The following is a 21991-nucleotide window of genomic DNA, read 5'->3' as shown; positions in this document are numbered from 1 at the left end:
ATAACAAATTATAATTGCAATACCGTTTGGTCGGCAGATTTTGCGAGGTCTTCAACGAGCAATTGTTTATGAAACTCGAACGTTTTACAGATTTACACCTGCAATTTCAACCAGTGGTTCACCTAATCAAAATTCACGGTAGAACCATAGAAATTAGCTATTGTCGATAAAGGGACACAATATTCTAATCGTATGAAATATCGGCAATGTCCGAACGCGTCTGTTGCGTGCACCAGCAGTTGCAGGACGGTATCTGCGTACGCCACGCTCGTAAATTTGTTTGCGCAATTATGCGTTCTACCCACGCAACCACCGTGCCTTGCACGATGCGTCGAGTGCGCGCTTCAATACGCACGCAGCGTTGCGAGGAGCGGCGACGTAAGAGCTGCATCCTGCCATGAAGATTATCCTACCGGTCCCTGGTACAGGATTTTCTCTCGCAACGAGAAAATGCGTTCGATCGCACCCCGGGTTCGCAAATACCGTGCGTCGATCGCCATAGATACGCTCGATTCATTCGCAAATATAATTAACGTTGTTCGGTGAAAGCGTGCGCAAATACAGTGACACATTTAATGAACTGTCCCTTATTTCCCGGTCCACGCGCGTCCATTAACTCCAGATATTGACTTTGCTCGAGTGTAATCGCCCTGTTATCAGTAGCACAGTGCGACAGTGCACTCGAAATTTTCACGTAATCGACCGATCAATCCAGGTTTGTTTGCATTGCACGGGAGAAGGAAGCGCAATGCCCTCCTCACTACGTATGTACTTCTTTTTGGTATATTTTAGCATACGAATTTTCAAAAGCAATACACTTATCGTAAAGTCCACATTTCCAGCTTTCATTTAAGCCCTCGCAAGTTGAAATTGTTTCTGCGAGAACACATTATAAAACTGCTTCGAATGAACCCCTCAAGATCCACTCATAGTCGTGGTTTATGAATTGTAAACTACGATTCTGAATTTTCCTGCAATCCTAAATAAATCTATCACAACGTTCGGAATCCCGCCTTTAATTTAAGCTCTGAAACGATCCAAAATTCCCACGGGAACACATTCCAAAATCGATCCAAAGTGGCCCTTTAAAAGTCAATCTTTTTGCTTGCAGTTCTCGACCGAGATTCGTTACTACTTCGACACGATTTCGTATTTTCCTTTGCACGAAAACACGTGTATATCCTAGCGGATAAAATTTGACGGATTTTCGCGCGACTATTAAAATGATTGTTGCGACAGTCGAGTGCAGGTGTTGCCGCGCGGAGTTTCGTACGAAAGTGGAGCGCGAGCGATTTAGTACGGTGCAGTACGCCGTTGGTTCTGGGAATTACATACAAACCGTGTTATTTCAGCGCGGCTGCGAGGGTGCATTTCGACTGCGTTCTAAATAATTCACCGATCGACGAATGCTATTGATTTTCTGTTTCGCGTCCCTTGTATATTGACATACATTTGGCACAAGGGTCTCGCTCTCCGAGTGTCGTCGTCTACTCCATTGCCGCCTTTCAGCGAAACTGCAACCGCTGCAGATCGATATGCCACCCCCTCGGCCGCTCGAGTTCGATTCACGCTGCGCTGCTAACCGGAAGGGAAAATCTCGTGCGGCGAAATGCACCGGGACTCTGTTGCAGCCTTTCTGCAAAGCGCTCGTTAACGAGAAGACGAACCCTGCCCAGAAAATCTTGCGCCAATTAGCCGGCACTCCAACGCACGCGTTCGTCGCACAAACGATGCACCCTGCGGTGGTTAGCTCTCGAAAGCTATAAAAAGTCCTTTCACTGCTTCAATAATCGCAAAATCTTTCATGGCTTATTTATTTACCATGCGGGCACACTGTACTATCAACTAAAACTAGAGCGAGAGAGAGAGAGAGAAATACAAATCTCTATTTTTATCTTAATATACTAATAGATGTAATAGTATTTTGAAATTCTTTTAATGTTTTTACTGCCTTTGTTACACCTACTCATTTTTATTATTAATGCATAAAATCCGCCGTCTATTTATCACATTCGTTAATTTTTCCACGAATTGTTCCACGATGAGATTTTTTAAAATTCGAACCATTCGTATGCTTCTCTTCGTTACAACTAATTTGTGAAGACAGTAAGCGCACCAGATATCTATTTAAATTGTACTGAATTTCATTCTGATGTTTCCGATGTAGCATCAATTTTCATGGTTCTTGTACAATCTCCAATAATTTATACAGAATTTATCCTGTACCGACAAGTGTACAAATATATTCCCTAAGAAGTGGAACATGCTTTTTACCGCTGTCGAGACTCGAATATTTTATAATGCGGTGGTTATCGACGGATTTATTGACTGAAAGATGCAAAATATCTTGGAGAGAATTTATTTCACGATTTCGCGTAGACGTTGAAAGGTCGCAGATTTTTATTAAGATTGCATTTAACGAACCGTGGAGCTTCGAAAGGACAAAGCAAGAAGGTTCTAAAAGGCTAGCTTTTTGCAGGGGCGGAGGACACTGCTCGAACCCAGTGTCCTTTCGCCAGACTATCCGCGAATCGATATTTCACCTACCTACTGTATTCGGGTTACTGGTTGGTGTGGAGGTCCTGCTAGGAAGTCTTCGTAGTGGATGTAATACAACTCCTTGGTTGCGTAACTGGCGAAATGTGGAGGAACCTCTGCTCATTATCTGATAACCAGATACGATTACGTTCGAATATTCATTTGCCTCCGTTACATTCCATCAATATCTGAAAACAATGTCTCAAAGCAGATTCCCATTGGATAAAAAGTTAAACCTCGAGATTACTGTACTCCTAGCCTAAAAACCACCGGATCAAGGAAGAAGAGAGATCTCAAGACAAAAACCGGAAGACACGAGGGTGCTCCAGTCCCGAGAGCCAGCCAACTACGTGTCCAATTAGTCTCCATCAATTCCGTCGGCTGCTCCAGCAACAAAATCCAGAAAAGATGCCCACGCGAATTTTCTGTGACCGAGCTAACAAACGTACTTATCGGACAAGTTGACAGCGACAAAATGAGAACGCCGGAAGGATTGCGGCCATCGGACACCGCAACAGCTAAACGGATTGATGTCTTATGCAATCTTCGTACATACATATTCTCTGTCCAGCAAGACGTTGGTCGAGATTCGAGGTAGAGGATCATGAAACTCTCGAATCGAGTGTGGTTTTCGTGGCTGGAGATAAGGTATCTGCTAATTGCGAGTAGGATAACGGCCTCGATAAAAAGAAGTCGATTGGGTCTCGACATTACAAGCATAAATAATCTCGGAATTGGCTGTAGTTCATGCTGACGAGTTGTTTGCTTGAATCGGTACACCTTCGTAGAAGAATAAAAGAAAATTACTTCACGATTCGGATTGCAAAATTATTTTATTAAAGAGGGATTATTGAAATTATATATGAAAATTCATTTATGGAAAATAATTATTATTATATTATTTGGAATATTATAATGGAAACGACAGGCAATGTCAATAAATTTAGTGTTGCCCTTTTTATAAGATAGTATTTACCAGATAATTTGAATGCTTGCTGGCTTAGTGTTTCGACTCGGAATAAAGATCTAAGAAGACTATAGAGAGCAGGAAGAAGAATACGTTTAAATGGAAAGGTTCCGGATTGGACCGGTGTTATGGCAGCTATCGTGCAGCGGAGGAACATGTAGAAGGCGAATGAAACGCAAGCTGTTTCTAATCAGGTATATTTAGTTGCACGATATCCCTCCAGGCTATTTCGGTGCGGCCGTAGATCTTGCATCGCGTTCATTCGATCCATTCTTCTGCCCCTTCTCCTTTGAATATCCCGCGATAACGGCTCGCACGTAAGACTAATTATCTCTTTAGCAACGGCACGGTGGCGGCGGTGGCATTACTTAAGACTGAGAAGAGAGAACGAGGCAATTGAATGAGATAACCCGGGAACACGAAAACACACTTCCCGAGTCTTCGTGAATCGACGTAACGTCAGTGTGATTCGCGGGAACAGCTATACGTATACTCTGATGTAACTCTGATGATAGGGACTGAAATTTCGCGGTACTGAGACGATGTCTCGGGATCGAGAACCAATCACGGAGACTTCAGGAGGTTGCATAAATTTCGGTTCACCGGCAGAAGTTCGCCTTGAAATGCATACACGTGACGCCGCGGCGAGCAACATGGTGGATCGCGAACCGTTAGCTCGTTAACATCAAAGGAATTCCGGGGCTGATTCAGAAAGTTCGACTTTGGCCGTAACTTTCTCGGTGCTCAGTTTCTTGTGCAATGTTCCCTTGATCGCGCCTCGACGAGCCCGCGACCAACAATGCCGGGAACGAATTTGGTCGCAAAGTCGATCACCAAGTCGTTAATTACGCTAGGGCTCCACCCTAGAGAACGAATTGTGTCAGAAAATCGATTACCGGGTTGTTGATCACAGTTATTTGAAAGAAAAGAATCGAATCGACAATCAATTTCCATGGGATAATTCCAACTCTAAGGAACCGTGAAGATCGAATTCTGTTAAAAAATTGATCCTAATCACGTTATTTAAGAGAACAGATTAACCCTTGCGTAGACAACCAGAAAGTACAGATCACTCAAAAACTGTAGTATTTAACATTTATTGCAATATTCTTCAAATTATCAATCGATATAATAGTGAACAAAGAATAGACATTCAGAACAGTAAAGAATTGTTGAAAGAAATTCTGTAAATGGGTGGCCGGTTAGCTACACAAGGGTGAACTTCTACGGGGTAGCTTTTCCCCGAAGAGGCAAAGACCAGTACCAAATACCAAGAGGACATCAAAGTTCTCGCGAAACGGACAGGACGTCAGAGTTGCTCAAAGTCTCGTGTACGCAACTTGTTCAGTCAACGACTGTGCTCGTTCAGTTTCATGTAACGTAAACATAAACACAGAATATAGTCGTTGCGCTGCGCTCCACCGCGTACAGTTACGAGGTCTACATGCATCGAGAAGGGAATCTAACACCGTCGAGACCTTATCTTCTTTCAGATAGGGCTGATATGCGTTACAGGAGCGTATAGACGCCGCCGTGAAATACCTAGGAATCAAAGACTTTATTTACGCAACCGGGGACTCGAAAAGTTCTCGCGTGCTGCCACTGGCCCGAAGGCAATCCAGGCGAAACTTTATCTTCTCGATTTTTCTCGCTTCGATTCTTGCAAGGTGTTTACTCTGTAGCGTCGAGTTTCGTATAACCCCCTTAGCGCCGCGTTCTCTGCCCCCCACCGTCCACACAACGACGAGTCCGTTGGCCAATCAGAGCGCCGGGCTAATAGCCGCCGCTGCTCTCGAACGGCTCGCTACCGCCCGAGCCGCGCGACGTTAGAGGGGTAACGAAACAGGAGCGAAAGAATGGACTAATGTAGAAAATTAAATTTTCATTTTTTAACGTGGGAGGACTCTGTCAGAGTACCTCAACGCCTATTTTCATGAAACAAATGTTAATTGAATGGCTGACTCATCGAATGTTGTACGTACCTTTTTGGTAATTGACGTAAGAGGTGAGCGATTAAAAAATGTTCAACAATTTGAGGCTCGGGGTAGACAAAGGCTGAGTCTTTTGGGGAGGAATTGAAGACGAGGAACGTTGCAGGAGGTGTTTCACGGGTTTTTCTCTGGACGTCGCGTCGCGTCGGGGTGAACAATTGTCGGGCGAGGTCGATCGACAGCAGCTGTCAGGTAGCTGTCGCCGGCAGAGGCAGAATCTCTGAGCGCAATCACGCTGACAACGGCCGTGAAAAGTAAACGTCAGAGGAGAGCCAGTTGCTCGCGGCTTGACAATCGAAAGCGGTGGCAGGAATCCCCGCCGGTTTCTCGATAGGCCGTGCTCTCCGTCAGTCTACGATCGGCGCTCGAGCCGACAATATCGTGTGCGTGCTCGGTGGCCCGAGTGAAGAAACCGTGACACTGGTGTACCGAATCGAATCGAATAGAATCGAACGAGTCTCGCGCCATATCCATCGGATTTTAAACCTCTCGACGTGGCTTCTTATCCAAATAGCATCTGCTATCTTATCTGCAAGCAGGAAGAGAAGGAGGTGTAGTCAGAGTGTTACGCAACGACGAAACAGCGATCGGCAGGGACAATGAAGTCGAAGACGAGCGAGAGTTTTATAGCGAGTGAAAGTAACGGGGTCAAGAGGGACCAGGAACTGAAGCAGAAAGTGCTGAAGAAGGGTAAGCCTTCCTCTTGATCGATATAGTGTTCGCTTCGATTTTTATTCGAGATGCGTTTAATTGATTTAAGATGTTTCGTTGGAATATCGAAACTATTTCACATACGGCTCGCTAATAGAATAGTCAGGTGTGGCGTAACCGATCGTTGACTGTAATTAATGCGGGAATTAATTGATATACACGTTAGTTTGGAGCAGGAGTTATTCCAGCAGTAGCAGTGAGTCATACGTAACCGAGCGTCAAGGTCGATTTACACGTTTCTCGTTCGGTTGTAGATGTCTTCCAGAAGTCAGCTTTTCGAGCTTCCACAGCTTAAATAGGTCAGCTGCGATCGCTTTTTAATTGCACACACTTGACGAATCCCTGTAGAGCTTCTTCGGTCTCCCCATTTGAGGACACTCGATCCAGATATCCGCAACAGAGATTCAATATCTGTGCGGCGATAGTACCTTCTAATTTTCGCAACTGGATTACAGTCCATCAGGAGACTGTTAGGTCACCACTCCATTTAGAGATACTACTCCAAAGATGGAGAGTCGGTCGAATTCTATACCGCTACAGTCTTTGCGATTTAATTTTCGCAGCTGGATTGCGGCTTACAATACATCACGATTGCCATCTTCGATCCCCCCCACCCCCCTACTTAAGATACTCGATCCAAGGACAGAGATTCTATAGAATTCCGTGGAACGATAGCGTTCTTTAATTTTCGCATCGGGATCGCCGGTTACAGTTACGCGGAACTATCTCCTCGCGAAAGTGGAGCTAGAAGTCCGTCGTCCGTGTATCGATAACGTGGAAACGCACGGTACCGTGACGTTATCTGTTCGCGGATAAATCGCGTAGTTTTGAGAGAACTGAGAAAGAAACGTCGGACTTTAAATCCGACGTCGCCGACGACGGGCCAACTCAGATGACGGGGACGATTAGATAAGGCGTTTGCAGAAGGCGGGTTGCTTTATCGAGATCAAAATTATCGAATTCCCTCGATGTGGCTAATTGAATTTGAACGAAAAGAAAAACGGTCTGTGTCAACCTTGCTCGGATGGCTTCGACTGGCCGAGACGAGGCGAGCCAATTAACGGACCATTAGAACGTTAATGAACACTCGTTCGCAGGTTTTTCTGCACCGCGTCCGTTGCAATCGTTGCGATATTGTTTCGCTAAGCGGCGACGCCTTGGCGGGACGAGACTGCGCCGTGCATACACCAGCCATGTACTTTGTAATTCAATTCTTCATTCATTTCCCGTGGGCTAGCGACGCCCGATACATTATTAAATAGTTGTAACACTATTGTAACGCGGTTAATTACAGACAAAAGACCCGTTGCATCCTGCCGTGTATATGCAACGACCGATTATGCTGTCGGGCTTGCGCAAAAACAAATTACACGGGATCCGAACGGTTCTCCGCGGGTGCTCTTCCGATTTTTTTTCGGCTTTTTCGCGCGAGGAAACGCTTCCTCCATGCCCCGTGTAACGAGGATCGGTTCTTATCGCCAAGTAATAGTCCATTTATTGTACTTTTCTAGTGTTACACCGTTGATACGCTCAGATACAGCCTGCAAAAATGCTGATAAGCGCTGGAATCTGCTATTAACCCACTAGAGCACCGATAACGTCGATCTGCCAGAAACTGCGTCAATTTTTTCGAGAAAAATATATTGTCTTATAAGCAAGAGACTTCTCGCAGTCGCGATAATCAACCATAAACCAAGGTCGTTCGGGTCCGAGCAAAGAGGAGTGTAGATCTCTCGTAAATACGTATTCGTGGTCCTAATCTCAATTTGGAAGGTTCGAGGATGTTAATTTTTCTAAAACTTACCCACTGAAAAATACGTCGGACACAAACGTCCCCACTTTGTGAACGTTTACGGGATTGGGTTGAATTACCTCCCGGCAAAGATCGCTAGTTTATTCTGTTTGTGTAGTAGTGCGCGCAGTCTCGAAGCACGTCGAAATAATTTAGCACATCACGATGACTATGAAACGGAGCTAACTTATGAAACGCGTGCCTCGCGTCCAGGCATTTCGGTAAGGCTTCGAGCATTTCGCGATAGCTTATCGTCGTCCGGCCGATAAATGTGTTTATTTGCATGACTTAATTCAGCCGCAAGATTCGTCGGGCGACTCGCGTCCCCGTGTTAATCCTGTTAATGCCCGTCGTCAAATATTTGCTCGCGCATCGAGCAGATCTCTCTGCTCGAAAAAAAAAACGATAAAAGAATGGTCCCGGCGTGTGAAGAATCCGTATGTGCATCGGACGCATTCAATCGTCCCTCGATATATTCTATGACCCAGAGTGCATCGGGAGAAAGAGCCCCGGCCACTTAGGGGTCGCCGCGTTTGACCCCACTTTGCGACATCCTATTTAGACCACTTATGAATCATATTAACATACCGAGGCGGAGAGGAACGACGTTATGTGGAGCGAGAGCGGTTCGATGATGGATAGCTGTTACGGAGACTCGCGCGCGACACCCTCGAACCGGTTCGCTTTTAACGGACCGGTGGAATGCGGACGGTTTTCAGCGGTTTTCCTCTTTAAGCTTCCGCTAAGAACCGCAGCCCCGCGAATCACATTCCGTCGACGACGAGCTACTTATTTCTGACCGTGCAGTTTCAACGGAACACGCGAATTTTCGCAAAAATATTAACTCCCCTGCACTCGGAGATGATTTCACTCCGAAACTAAGCATATTTCACGACCAGAGGATGCATTTCCATTATATCATACTTACTACAGTCTTGATCTAAGCCCAAAGGAGATGGTCGGTCTTAGACCGTTCGTGTTCCCCTTCGATGGAGGAGAGTACATATGTACCTCGCGAGGGGACAAGAAGCTCGAGCTACGAGGCTTGGGTATATCGGCATTAACCACTACTAATCCAATCACAAAACTTCTATATTTTTCTCTATTTTTGTATGGGACTTCCACCAACTTATTTGTGGCGTTTTTCTTATTAAAATGAGACAATGAATTGTATTCAGTGGATTCACTCTGAAATTCTTTAACAGTGTTATGTACTATGTTCTAAATTTTACCCACTTGCTTCTATTATAACTGCATAAAATCTGCATAAAGTCTACGTGTCTCCGTACTGTCCCAAACACTTACAGTGTAGTTTGAAATAGGGCACTGTCCGAGGAATAGATTAGATTGCCCGAAACGAGTGCAACGAAGCAAACTGTTAATAAACGATGCAAATGTTGGGTCGTGTCCGCTGAACCGGGGAATTAATATCGCGGAATTTCAGCGGGAATTTTAGGTAACCTGGAAACACCGTTTCGCGACATCCCATTTAGACGGGCTTATGAATCATGTTAACACGCCGCGAGCCGTGGTGAACGTAGGATGTAGGACAAACTGCGTGTGGGTGAACGCTACACAACTGACGTAACAAATTTCTTTTTTCTCCGTTAACACTCGAAGCATGAACTCTGTACATATACAATTTCCTGCCGGATAAATCGTTCGATGGTCGAACGGTTGAAGCCAGCCGGTTCGGGCACTGAGATTGTCGGGAACAAATAAAAATTTCAGTATGTAAGTGGCCTCGTAGGTGTTGCGGGTTACCAGATTGTCCGGCTGTCGGCGTTCCCGCCTTATCATCGCTCATTAAAAATTCTGAGCGCCTCCTACGTCGTCGGCTCGTACCGGTTTGCACGCGATTACTCCGGTGAATTCTGGGCCAGGAATTTCATGGGGTCTATTAACCCCGTACAGTCCCCCATTTTTCCTGCCACGGCCTCTGATCCGCAATCAATACGATTACAAAAGAGATAACCAAAGAAATTCGCGAACCCTTCCATCGGGGAGACAGAAAATAAACTACAATCGATCTACTGGCTCGTGTCTTCGCAATGATCTTCAGAATAAATTTATTACTTTTTTTAACGGCGATTATTTCACAATTTTCAAAAGTCTTTGATCTTTGGCTAAGGATTTTTGAATAGATCTTTCGACGGGTCGCTAATTATTTCGTTTAGGATTGTTATGTACAGAAAGTTTTTAAAAATGCCTATGAATAGATAAAGAACCCACTGTATTATGAAAATCGCTAAAAATCTGAACAACTACATTTTTCTTATTTGTATAGAGTAACGTAGGACAGTGACGTTCAAGTGCTTTGTAGATCTTTCGTTAACAATTTTGTCAGAGATAGGAAAGTAAGGCAGTCGATGATAACAGCTCGCGATAGAGACGTTTATGAACGTAAACTGTCGCAGTGTGCCGCGAAGAGAGATAAGTAGTGCAAGTGTTGAAAAATAGAAATTCCACCAAAGAGTAGGGATGTAACAAGAGGTGCCTGAAGGAAAACACCTTTTTAGAGAGAGACAATCCATACAACCAATATAAAGGTCCATTCGGAAAGGATCGGTAAACTTCTGCAATGCTCGTATATGTTTATTTTAGAATATAATTGTAATATATTTAATTATATTCTCTCTCTAGTTGGAAATATTTATATGATAAAATAATGGTGTGCAAGAATGGTAGTACGATGAGTCTGTGAGGTTAAAATTGTAAATATATGTGTACACGTGGATATATGTATTCATATTGTTTGGAAGTATGTAATATGTTTTCAGTGTATGCTTACAATTTATACATATAATGGTTACAGTTTATTCGTAACAAATTTCTTTATAATTTATATGATGTAGAATATGATGTAGAAAATATATTTTCTACAGTTATCATTTTATTATATTTCTCCTGTTTTAAGTTTTTAATCTGGTAAAATTAACGTAAATACTTCGAAAACCAATGTTAGGAAATAGTACATTCTAATTAAAAATAAATAAAGATATTAAATCCGGCGGAGTTAAACTTCTCGCTTGCCTATACAACTAATTTAAAGAGACAGTCGAACGTCGACATCAAAGGTGCCGCCCGGAGTGTCATCTCTTGTTGTATCCCTACTCTTTGGTTCCACTTTGCGTCGCGTCACAAGGCGCTGCTTTGTGAGAGCAGCGAGGTGATAATTGAGAAAGTATGTGCACCAAACAGCTCCGTACGAAAAGATGTGCATGCTACTCGCGCAGAAAATGATGTGAACTAGTTACGAGCGCTGGAAGACTCCTTACCACGTATTCCACCGCGTTCGCGACTCGATTGTATATAAGCGTAATGTATACAATAGCAATCCATTCACGAGAACGCGTTCGCCATAATACATACGCCAGAAGAATAACAAACACCGTACGCGAAATCTGCAACCGCCGATAGCGATACGAACGTGTACTACAATCGCCATTCATCATAGTTGGGTGTCAGAGTCGATGGGGACATGGCAGTGTGCAACGAAATCATGATACGATGCTAATTAAAACTTCGATATTGAACCTACACAATGCTAAAAGTGATTCGCACTGCCTTACGAAAATGATATTGAATTTATTTGGATCTTGTGCAACTTTTATTAGGTATGATCATTCCCATGAAAATATTTTTAGAATTTTAATATAATAGTTGTGAAATATTGGTACTGTTGATATTGAGGAATCACTGACCTAAAAAAGTCCATAAAACCAGAGCAATTTAATTCATGAAGTTCTTTATGTTAATAGAAATGTATTGTACATACTTCTGAACTTGATCAAAGGCTAGCGCCACTCATATGCGACCGACCTGGCATCCACCGTGTTAAATAAAGACTTCTGGGTACCGCCTGCCAGAATTCGATGCAGTCATCATTCCGATTAGACGGATCGTTCCAATGTTAATTACTCATCATGTAGGAAAACAATTTGCTGACACCGGCTCCAGCCGCAGTCGTATTTATCATTCTTCTTCTCTGTGTTTTAATATCGCATCAAAAACATGGTCATTAGTGACAGTCTTTCTTGCGCGCATATTTCGTTCCACATGTCAACTTGATAAATTTCGGAAGGTCGTTTCCGTTTTGTGCCGATTTAAATACGTTCCTTGAACATTTCAAAATTATGAATCAGTCGTCAAATAAAGTATGTCACGTTTTATTTATCATCGTGTAAACGTTATCAGGAATTTCTTTTCGAATTGATCGCAAATGACAAGATGAAATATTTCTGGTTGATCGATGAGACACGATACAAGAATATCGAACTAATTTCGAGGCAGGCTTCAGCGACGCACAGTCGATCGAAAGCCATAAATCGAGGGTGTGACGCGCAGACGAGGGTGTGTCTCTTCCCGGCTCAATTCAAACAGAGCTCATCCGGCAATACTGTTCGCCATTTAATCTCGTGATCGGTTTCACGTGAAAACGCCAAGGAGTCGCGACAACAATCTACAAGCCCAGACAATTCAACACTTTGTCATTTCATTCTTCAATTGTAAGAAAGGATAGGTGAGAAAGAAGGCTATGAACCTTTTCTAGGCTAGCTTGTCCTTCGTGCCAGACCCAGGAAGAGAAAGCGACGTTCCTGTTGAGGATGTCATAAATTAGCCCTTCCTAACACTACGTCAATAACCACAGAAGACTATTTTGCAACCACAATGCCGGGAACAATCATTCTTCGTAGCATCATTCACGTAGACAAACGTGCAAAAATATTTGTACAGTATTTCGTGTGCAATACAGTTTTGCTCCAAGTTTCATAAACGAAATGTAGGGGGCAATGGGCAATTGCACATTACCAGCAAACTAATTCTTGTAATATTTCAAAAAATAGTAAAGTCGTTTGGTTCAATTACAAAAAAAAATGTTAGCTTTTAAATAGCGTCTACTTAATTTTGTCCCCGACTGTATTGTACATTCTCGTCATTTCTGACAGAATGAGCGAAGAAGTACTCACCGATGTCCATACTTAATTCAATTCATCGAGAACGCTGAAAACAGTCGACGGAGTCGGTTTCAGCTCGCGTGACAGCACAGATGACGTCAAAACACACGAGCCGCTCTCGCCCGAGTGATGTCACCGTGTATTTTTAAAGTTCCCGCGGCGCGATTCCCCGCGAAACTCCATATGCCCTCCATTGAACCGCAATTTCTTCACATAATCGACGACGATCAATTATTCTTGAGGAGAGCAAGTTCGCCTAGAGAAGTCTGTCGAGGGTGTCGGCGATACTTATCGGACCTTATCTGATGGTTTATTGAAATCACTGGCCGCCATAGTCTTTCTTCCTTGTTCCTTCTCGAGTGTATGTGTGTGTATGCGTGCCGTTCAAACGGATTAACGAAGCGGGTCGAGAAAGCTTTGCGTGAAAATAACGCACGCCTTTTCCGGGCAACTTCCTTCTTTCTCGAAAATGCATTCAATTTTTTCAGGGGAACCAACCTTAACGCTTTTAATTACTTAGCGTCTTTAAACAGTCTCTTAAAAATCAGATTGTGGGCTTTTTAAAGTTTGTGCACTGTTCAGGAAATTTAAGGATTAAATTGAATCGCAGTAGTAAGTAGACATTTAATTCTGACAAGACGTTACAGTTGTTAAGTTAGTGTAATATATAAATTGATTCTAGGTGGTTGTACCAAATTATTTATCATCAAGGTCTAGCTTAACAACTAGACGTTTTCCAGAATTGAATGTCTGCTGTACAATTTAATTTTTCTGGCTGATATACCAGAATATGGCAGAATATACCAGAATCTCTTTTTACATAGCAATCTTTCATCTTTTCCAGAGGACAATTAAGCTTCTTTTACAAGAGATGTTTAACAATTTCATTAAAGAACCCGTTAGTAGTCTCCCAATAGGTAAACCATTGATAGCACAAGATACCCAACTCCAGACTCGCTTCAAATCCGATTTCGAAGCATCAAATCCCAGAACAAAGGATGCAAATTCTACAAAGGGCTTACCCGCTCCACAAACATTTTCCGAGAGGATAAAGCCTGATGCACGATGTTTCTTCTTGTTTTGGAGTTTAGATAGCCTTCTCGGAAGGGGAGAGAGAAAAAGAGAGTATAATCCGATGACTTTCCCGCGGGCATTTTTGAGTCACCGGCAATATTTTCGTCCCGATGATGGCATCGCCCTGAATGTCAGTGGCAACGTTTCGTCCCCGCTGCGCCGCGCGCCGTGCCGAAAGAAGAGCTCTAATTACTCATCGTCCGTTAGAAAGCAGATTGCAGACGACGCGGTAATCGTGTTTTCTTCGGCCGCGAACTGTATCTGAAGATACGGGAATAACGTTGTTTGCGTAACGGGGAATCGATCGACTCGTCTCGAAAGATAACCAGCTCTTTCTCTTGGCTCGTTCCAATAATGAATCGCCTCACCCAGCGCCAGAGCCGGACATCCCCTTTCTTGCTAACGCTATTGTGGCCGACAGACTGGCTAGAGCAATTTATAGACTATACATGTGGTTAGGGAGAGAGAGAGAGGGACTTTGCGTTCAAAACAGCAGATAACTTGATGAAACAGACGCCGCTTATCTTCTGCTAGCCGACTGAATCATTCAGCGAGGATGCTTTCACTTCAATTCGCCTTTTAACCCACTTGCATCTTTAGTGCATACGTACACACTAGCCACTGTCGCCAAAACGTACACATGCACGCAATTGTTCCGGTCACTGTCACTAGAACTCATTGTTTTCTCGGACAAGTCCGCACGAAAAAGTATAAAATCGTTCTTGATTTTGGTTTGGATACACAGTTACTAGATACTTGACTGTATCTTCATTAATAGAAAATGAAGAGGGAGCCATAAATTAATTTGTGCAGCTAATGTATTTATGAAGCTCCAAGTCGAATTTCATTTAAACAGAGCAATTATTTCCACGCTGCACTATTTTATTCGAAGCTAATTTTTCTCCAATAAATGTGTTTGAGCTTCTGAAACATGATCTTAGAGAAGTCTGTCAATCGCACATAGTTGATTTAATTGAATATGTAATTTCCCACCGTTGCTTATTGCTTTCCCAGCATGGGGAAGCTCCGGTTTTAAAAATCGCGTTTGATCGCGTTTCTAAATGATCCACAGCGATCGGAATGTTCCCCAGCGAAAGAACCTCGGCTCGATCGTGGATCAATTGTCCAGCAAGCCAAGAAAAATCGCATTCTTGTTGGCGGCGTGCGCGGAATGCCCATTTCACCGGCGAGGAAGCTGAGAAATGACTGTGAAAAAAGTTGGAAGCATGAGTCAGCCTCTCGATTGGTCGAGCAACAGAGTTGACGGTCATTCGCAGTTTCCTTTAACACTTTTGTACACCCTGCGGAATGGACGGAGGATAGATAAACGCCTCTCCCAGCTATACTCTCATTTGTCACCGCGCGTTACCGAGAATCGGTATGCTAAAAACAGCGGTTCGCGAAAAAAGAAGGATCAATATGTAGTTACGTAGCCGCGAGGATATTAGCAGGAGAGAGTGTCTCTCTGCCGGAAACCGTAATCTTTATACATTATACAACATCGAAAGATGTATTATCGCTTCGGTATTTGCCGATCGGAATTTATTCGGACGCGCAAACTCTTCGTTCTCCTATAAAAAAGTGTCTTTTACACCGAACGTCATTTTATGATATCGGAGATGCAAATGTCTCCCGTGGCAACACCGTTCGCGTTGACGCGCGGAATTACGCTTTTTCCGAAGGCAAAACCGGTTGCCAGCCTCGTAAAACAATATTGCTACTTCTTGTCCGAGTTTGCGCAATTTGCATCGCAAACCGATTTTATAGCTTGTGTACTCTGTCGTTGCGTTCACTTCTGTTGGTACCGCTCCGAGATGCGGAGGGACGCAGCCAGCCTAAATGGTTCTGATAAATCATTATTTGACTACGGACCTCTATGCAAAATAAAAATGGTCTGGATCGATTACAATGAACAAGAACTAAACAGAAATTTCTATCTTACTTTAATCATTTTAATAAGCTGGAACTATCATATCGAAGCTCTTACATTCTTTTAATTTGCCCACTGCTTCAAATTTTTATTATAAATACATAAAATCCGCAGCTTGATCATTATACATGTATATACAATGCATATTGGTATATGTTATAGATTATACTATGCAGAAAATGTCGACCTTTCAATTTTTTATTTACGTTCGGCCTTTTAACAATTGAATCATCAGATAAGACAAACCCACTTCAGATCTTTTCTTCCACAATTGCTGAGATCGTGAAGATACTTTTGTAGACAATCATTAGATCAATTTATTTATCAGTTTTTACAAAACCTTACTACATAACCAGTTAATATTAGCTCAGTACTTCGCGCGGTAATAGGTACCATATTCTCTGAATTTAATGTACGAAGTAGCTAGTTGTCAGTGGACTAAATTCGACATCCGGAAACGATCTGTAATTCAGTCCAGCTTCCCAAGCTGCAGCGTGACGAACAGATCGAGTCAACGATCGCTACGGTGTTAAGCATAATTGCGTTTGCGTAACCGAACGTGTGTCAACTCTCGGCCGCAACTGTTACACGTGTCGTAAAGCTTGTCGTATTCTGATTTACGGCCAGCCCCCGTTTCACAGAGCCGTCTGAAATCGATAGGGCCCGGGCTCTCACCATCCTCTACTTCCATCTGAAATCTGCTTATCAATCCATACTGAGAAGTTTGCGGAGATCGCCGTATGATAATCCGCGATCGTCCTTCGACACGGGATCATTCGATTCACACGGAAACCTGAAATAGTTGCAATGTGAATGAACACGCTACTCTACAAAATTAAAATTAAAAAATGTTGTATCTTCCCGCAAGAAGCTCTTATAATATTCTATCTGTACTCATTTCAAAGACTGAAGTACTTTCGGACCTTGAAGCTCAATTTTTCCCGAGACCCTATTTTGTTCTAAAGCCGAGAAACACCTCTCAAAAATTGATATACGATCTCCTGTTACGGTTTTATTGTACTCGAGACGACTTGAAATGAAAAGTGTGCCACCAACGTTGAAATGAGCGAATAAGGCTCGCAGCAAATTAATCGATAACAATCCTGAAGTAAATTGCTCCGAGTGTCTCCGACAGAGAATAAGAACGTTCCGCGTTTTTTTATTTCTGCTCAGCTAGAACTTCATTTTGATGGAACTGGTGGCGATTTGTCTCTCGGATGGAATCGCGTGTTTCGAGATTCCGTGATTATCTCGAGGCGTGGCGACGCGACAGGTGAAGCAATATGTTAGCAGTGGATTTTTTCAACGGTGCTACGACGACGTCTGCGTGTTGGAAAGGTTCGACCGGCCTGTGCGAGGCTGCTTCGACCGCTTCCAACAGTTCCAGCTAGTGCTGAGATAGTGGCCAAGTTTTTTTACGCATGCGCGGCGATTTTAGCATCGGTGAAGTAAAATTCTCAATAAGAAAGGGTAACTTGTTCACCCTGTAAAATTTTTAGAAATTGTTACGATTTGATATTCTGTAACTCGTACGACACTCGTCTCGTGTCGTTTCGCGTCTCTCGTCCCTGAAGTCTCTTTGTCTGGAACAGATTGTTTGGGTATATAGATACGTTACTGTTTTGGACGAGAAATCTTGGTCAATATCTCAACACTGGTTCCAGCTTGACTGAAAGAGAGAAGACCTTCACCCGGATTCGATACGCGGGCTGGCAAGCCCGCGAGCGAAGTGCACTCCGTCAAGTGCTCGTGTGCGCCACCTTTTTCTCCGTCCCGCTGACATTTTTCTTAACGGCGTGCCACCGACAGGTACACTAAGCTAACTCAGGCCTTTGAGTCACGCTTTGGAAGTTCTAAGACGACCGGATTACGCGTGTAACAAGCCATATTCTAGCGGCGCGTGAACCGACTGCCGATCGCGCCGGACGAACCGTGATTCAGTCGACTCGCGACACGAATGTCCGGCCTTAACTAAATTCATTAACCCCATCTACTGCAGACGACCAGTGCAGCTCCCTAGGTGCCTTCTGCGCTAAGTAAGAGACGTTGAGCTACAGTTGATAAGACATTTTAACCAGTTAGCTGTGTATGACGAGTATACTCGCTATGGAATAAAATTAATTACTGGCTATTTATGTTTAATGTTTTGACGTTTCAGAATTTTATGGAAACAACCTGTGTATGCATTTTCGAATTTTTGTCGACAAACTTTAAGAAAGTGGAATGAATTAAAATCCTATTTTTAATGGGAACAGCCTTCGTACATCCAAAACAAATGAAAATTGTACAAAAATTCCATCGAATTTTATATTCTAGACTTTTCTGAACATTTTCATAAGCCATGAATGCATAAAGATCCACAGTCTAACCATTTCTTTTAAACCATGTCTTTTAGTTTTCAATATTTTCCTAATGCAATAGATCAATAGAGTATTAAATCAATAGAGTATAAAAAGTGGTTAAGGAATGAAGCGTTTAATAGTAGCGGAACTGTTTTAGTAGAAAAACTGCAAGTTTCTGTGTACATTACCAACTGCTCCATAAAAGTTAGGAAAACTCTAATCCTAGGGAACTCCAGGAACATTTTCGTATTGTTTGAAATGTAAGAATTTGCAGTGCAAGGTTTGATTTTCCTCGTAAAATTCTGACAAACACGTAGCGTGGGCGAAAGTTAGAATGAAAAACGAACTTCTAGGGTCACATTCAGTTCACAGATGATAGGATCCGGTCCATGGTCGGTGTTATATTTGAACCGTTTAGTGCAAAAGCGGTGTAGGGCAATTTTATGCCTGTCTGGTTTTACACGTTCACCGTCCCGGTTGCAACGAGTATCGAGTAACGTTTATTTAAAACGTATGTGAATTATATGCTAAAGGTAGAAATGTAGTCTTTTGATTATTTGTGAACGTTTTAACGCTGCATCTTGAAAGCTTCTTTAATTATAATATAGTGTTACACTATGATCATCTAATAATTAATGTTATGTGGCTTTCACATGAATTAGGTGTAACTATCTTTGATACTATTTACATCTCACAGATTTTTTTACATTTGTTCTTTATTATCAAGTAATCGATCTTCTTTTCAACCTGCACCAGTTTTGCTTCGCTCAGCTCCTTGTAGTCACGCAATCTCTTGACCGGGCTCGGAATAAATTAACTATGTATACACGGCGTTGACAGAAACAGTTTTTCTTCGTACCAAAGGAAATCATTTAGCCTCTGCTGGAAACGATGTAGATCCATTAGTCACAATCCTGAAGAAGATTGTAATTTTCTTCTTCCACTGCAAGCATTCGGACCTCGACACGCTGACTAATCTTAAATAACTAAGCGAAGAGATATTACTAAATATCCGTGAACTCGATTTCGATGAAAGATGACTTGTAATTGAATCCCTTCTATTTAAAGAGTAACATATTTGACCGTACAGAGAAAAACAAACAGGTCATATAAAACGATAAAGTTTAGTACTGAATCACGTGGAATGAATGCGGTTCGCAGCATAAATAGATGGAACAAGATTGATCCGATCCAAGTCCAAGTCTATTACAAGAAGCTGAAGATAGATAAAATAATTTTTCCCTTTTAGTGACCTTAAACAGTCGAAAATAATACAATATCGTTAAAGCCTTCTACTGCCTTAGCGAATGTGTATTTGACGTGTAAATTTTTGTCTCAAATGCATACAATCCGCAGCCTAGTCGTCATATCCATGGTCAAGAATTTATCCGGTTGTTCCCGTGAAAGCACCCGCAGAATCTGGTTAATGGCTTGCACGATGCCGGTGGAAAGGATTGCACGAATTGCAATAGAGAAATCGCGGCTGACTAAAATTTCGAGCGGAATGCCGGAAGGCTCGTTCCAATTTTCATCGTGTTTCTGCAGTCGTTGTTGGGGTTTTGGCTCGGATAATCGAAAAATCGCTGGTCGCGGTTTGCCGATCAGGAAACTGTATGGACCGCTTTTTCCACAACCGAGGAAACTCTGGATCGGCTTGTGCCGCGGTGTTATCGTTTCCTGTAAACCGGTGCGGCGGCGGTTGCCTCGCTCTATTTGCTATTAATTAGCTGTGGGACGATGTTTTGCGAGACAATCCTGGCAATGTTCGGCAAAGGGAGCAAGGAAGTCCTTTCTAAGCGATCGCGCTCCCGCGGAGAGAGCACCCGGTTCTGCACGGAAACTTTTACCTTCGTCGAGTGAAAGACTCGATGATTGGAGATAGAAGATCGCGCCGGGAGATCTCTTCCTTTCTCCTCGTGAAAAGAACGCGTTCTACAAATTAACGAGACAACGGGAACACGGCAATCTTTGATCGAGCTCGCTGGGAAAAGGATCGAAGAACCGGGTTTGATTGATAAACGCGGTCTGTCGGAAGGAGTCAACAACTCATTAGCACCGCGGAACAGGATCTATCGATCGCTCGACGAGATCGATCCCACGTTTTGCACCTAGTAAAATCCTAGATGTTGGGAATATGCGATTGAACTTCTTGACGACATACTCAAAATTGAAGACGATGTGTATTTACAATATTTTAAAGCCCTACAAGACATAGACATTAGATTCCCGTCCTTATTGAAGGAGGCACTCGGGAAACAGGTACAAATAAATGTGGCAGAACAGGAAAAGTGGGTTCGTAGATAACCAGCGCCAATATTCGCGAGAATAAGGGTTAGAGACACATCTATAGCACCTGATGGCGATACCTGTTGGTCGTTGAAGGCCTCCGAACAGCTATTTTTCTCGCAGCGCACAGCAACCTCCGCCCCTATTCTCCTCCCAAATCGTTACTTGTATGTAAATCCATCCACTCGGGGATTTGAATATTTACGACAATGATTTCGTGTTCCAGGTAAAACGTTCTGCCAGTCTTGCAAGAAGAAGTGCAGCGGGGAGGTGCTACGAGTGCAGGACAAGTATTTCCACATAGGGTGTTTCAAGTGTGCTCAGTGCAACGCGAGCTTGGCGCAGGGCGGCTTTTTCGCTCGCGAGGGCTCTTACTACTGCACCAAGGTACTACATGAACTACGTATAACTAAAAAACCATCGTGTGGCCGATAGAGAAAAAACGAAGAACATGGGGGCACGCTATTATCTGGAGCGCGTAATACACTCGTCGCGAGTATAGTCACGTTTCGTACTGCGCCACCCTTTGGTTCTACCTGTTCTACATCCTGCGGCCAGAAGTGGAGTCTGTTGAACCAGAAGAACCTCTAGTCACGGCGTTTCAAGCTTCATGCTTTAAGTTCAATTACCTGAATTTTCTTTGGGTCTCTTTGAGATTTAACCAGCCCGCGAGCTCTATTCTTGTTCAGTGAGATCGATCGTTAAAAACTGAAAGCCCTCGTGCAAACGCTGCGAAGTCCGCAATTTGCTGATTGGTTCGTTTCTACTCCGATCAGTAATATATGAAAATATGTAGACGAAGAATCCTAGTGGATAGATTCTACAATTTGTTTAATTTTGGTTTGCGCGAAGATTCGGGGCGTGTCCTTCATGAATTAGGTTCGGTAGATAGGTTGGCATGGTCTGACGACTTTCTTGCAATTTTTCAGGACTACAGGGAACGCTGGGGCACCAAGTGCGCCGGCTGCGGCGAGTACGTGGAGGGCGACGTGGTCACCGCTGGCGAGAAACACGCGTTCCACCCTAACTGTTTCCACTGTCAAAGATGTAGGCAGCCTCTGCTGGGTCAGGGCACTAAAGTGTCCCTCGTCCAAGGTAGGCTCTTCACCAAAGTGAATCTTCATCAGTTCACAAAATAACAATTCCTTGGTCTAGTCCCCCGAGAGAAATCCACGAGTACCGTATTATTTGCAAGAAACATTCGGGAAAGAACGCAAAATACAGCTAACATACAGCTATTTTGTACATTTTAATAAATTAAATAATTCCGTCTCGTATTTCGGGGAGACACGGCACTCGGAAGTGTTAAGGGGCTAACAATTTGACGGAATAGCGTTCCATGCAAGAAACAATTTTTACCAATTGATGACAGTAGGAATGGACGCACGAGGACCGCTTGCCC

General features: G+C 43.2%; 1 protein-coding gene across 18 annotated transcripts in view; it reads left to right on the top strand.

Annotated features, from left to right (window-relative positions):
• Unc-115a (actin binding LIM protein Uncoordinated 115a) overlaps window positions 1–21991 on the top strand; it is a 44531-nt gene that overhangs the window by 1899 nt on the left and 20641 nt on the right. For 8 of the 18 annotated variants that reach the window (XM_076424273.1, XM_076424272.1, XM_076424271.1 and 5 more), the window contains exons 1-3: window positions 5855–6186; window positions 20816–20976; window positions 21519–21684. In XM_076424273.1, the coding sequence (XP_076280388.1) occupies window positions 6096–6186; window positions 20816–20976; window positions 21519–21684 (418 nt within the window). In that variant the 5' untranslated portion in view covers window positions 5855–6095. Of the gene's footprint in view, window positions 1–5851; window positions 6187–20815; window positions 20977–21518; window positions 21685–21991 lie in introns of those variants that run through there. The other 10 variants (XR_013009040.1, XM_076424278.1, XM_076424277.1 and 7 more) reach the window with 6 other exon arrangements.

This window comes from Lasioglossum baleicum, chromosome 5, assembly GCF_051020765.1.
Source record: "Lasioglossum baleicum chromosome 5, iyLasBale1, whole genome shotgun sequence".
NCBI classification, from domain to species: Eukaryota; Metazoa; Arthropoda; class Insecta; order Hymenoptera; family Halictidae; genus Lasioglossum; species Lasioglossum baleicum.
Note: the sequence above shows the minus strand (reverse complement) of the source record. Positions and strands in the feature narration are given on the sequence as shown.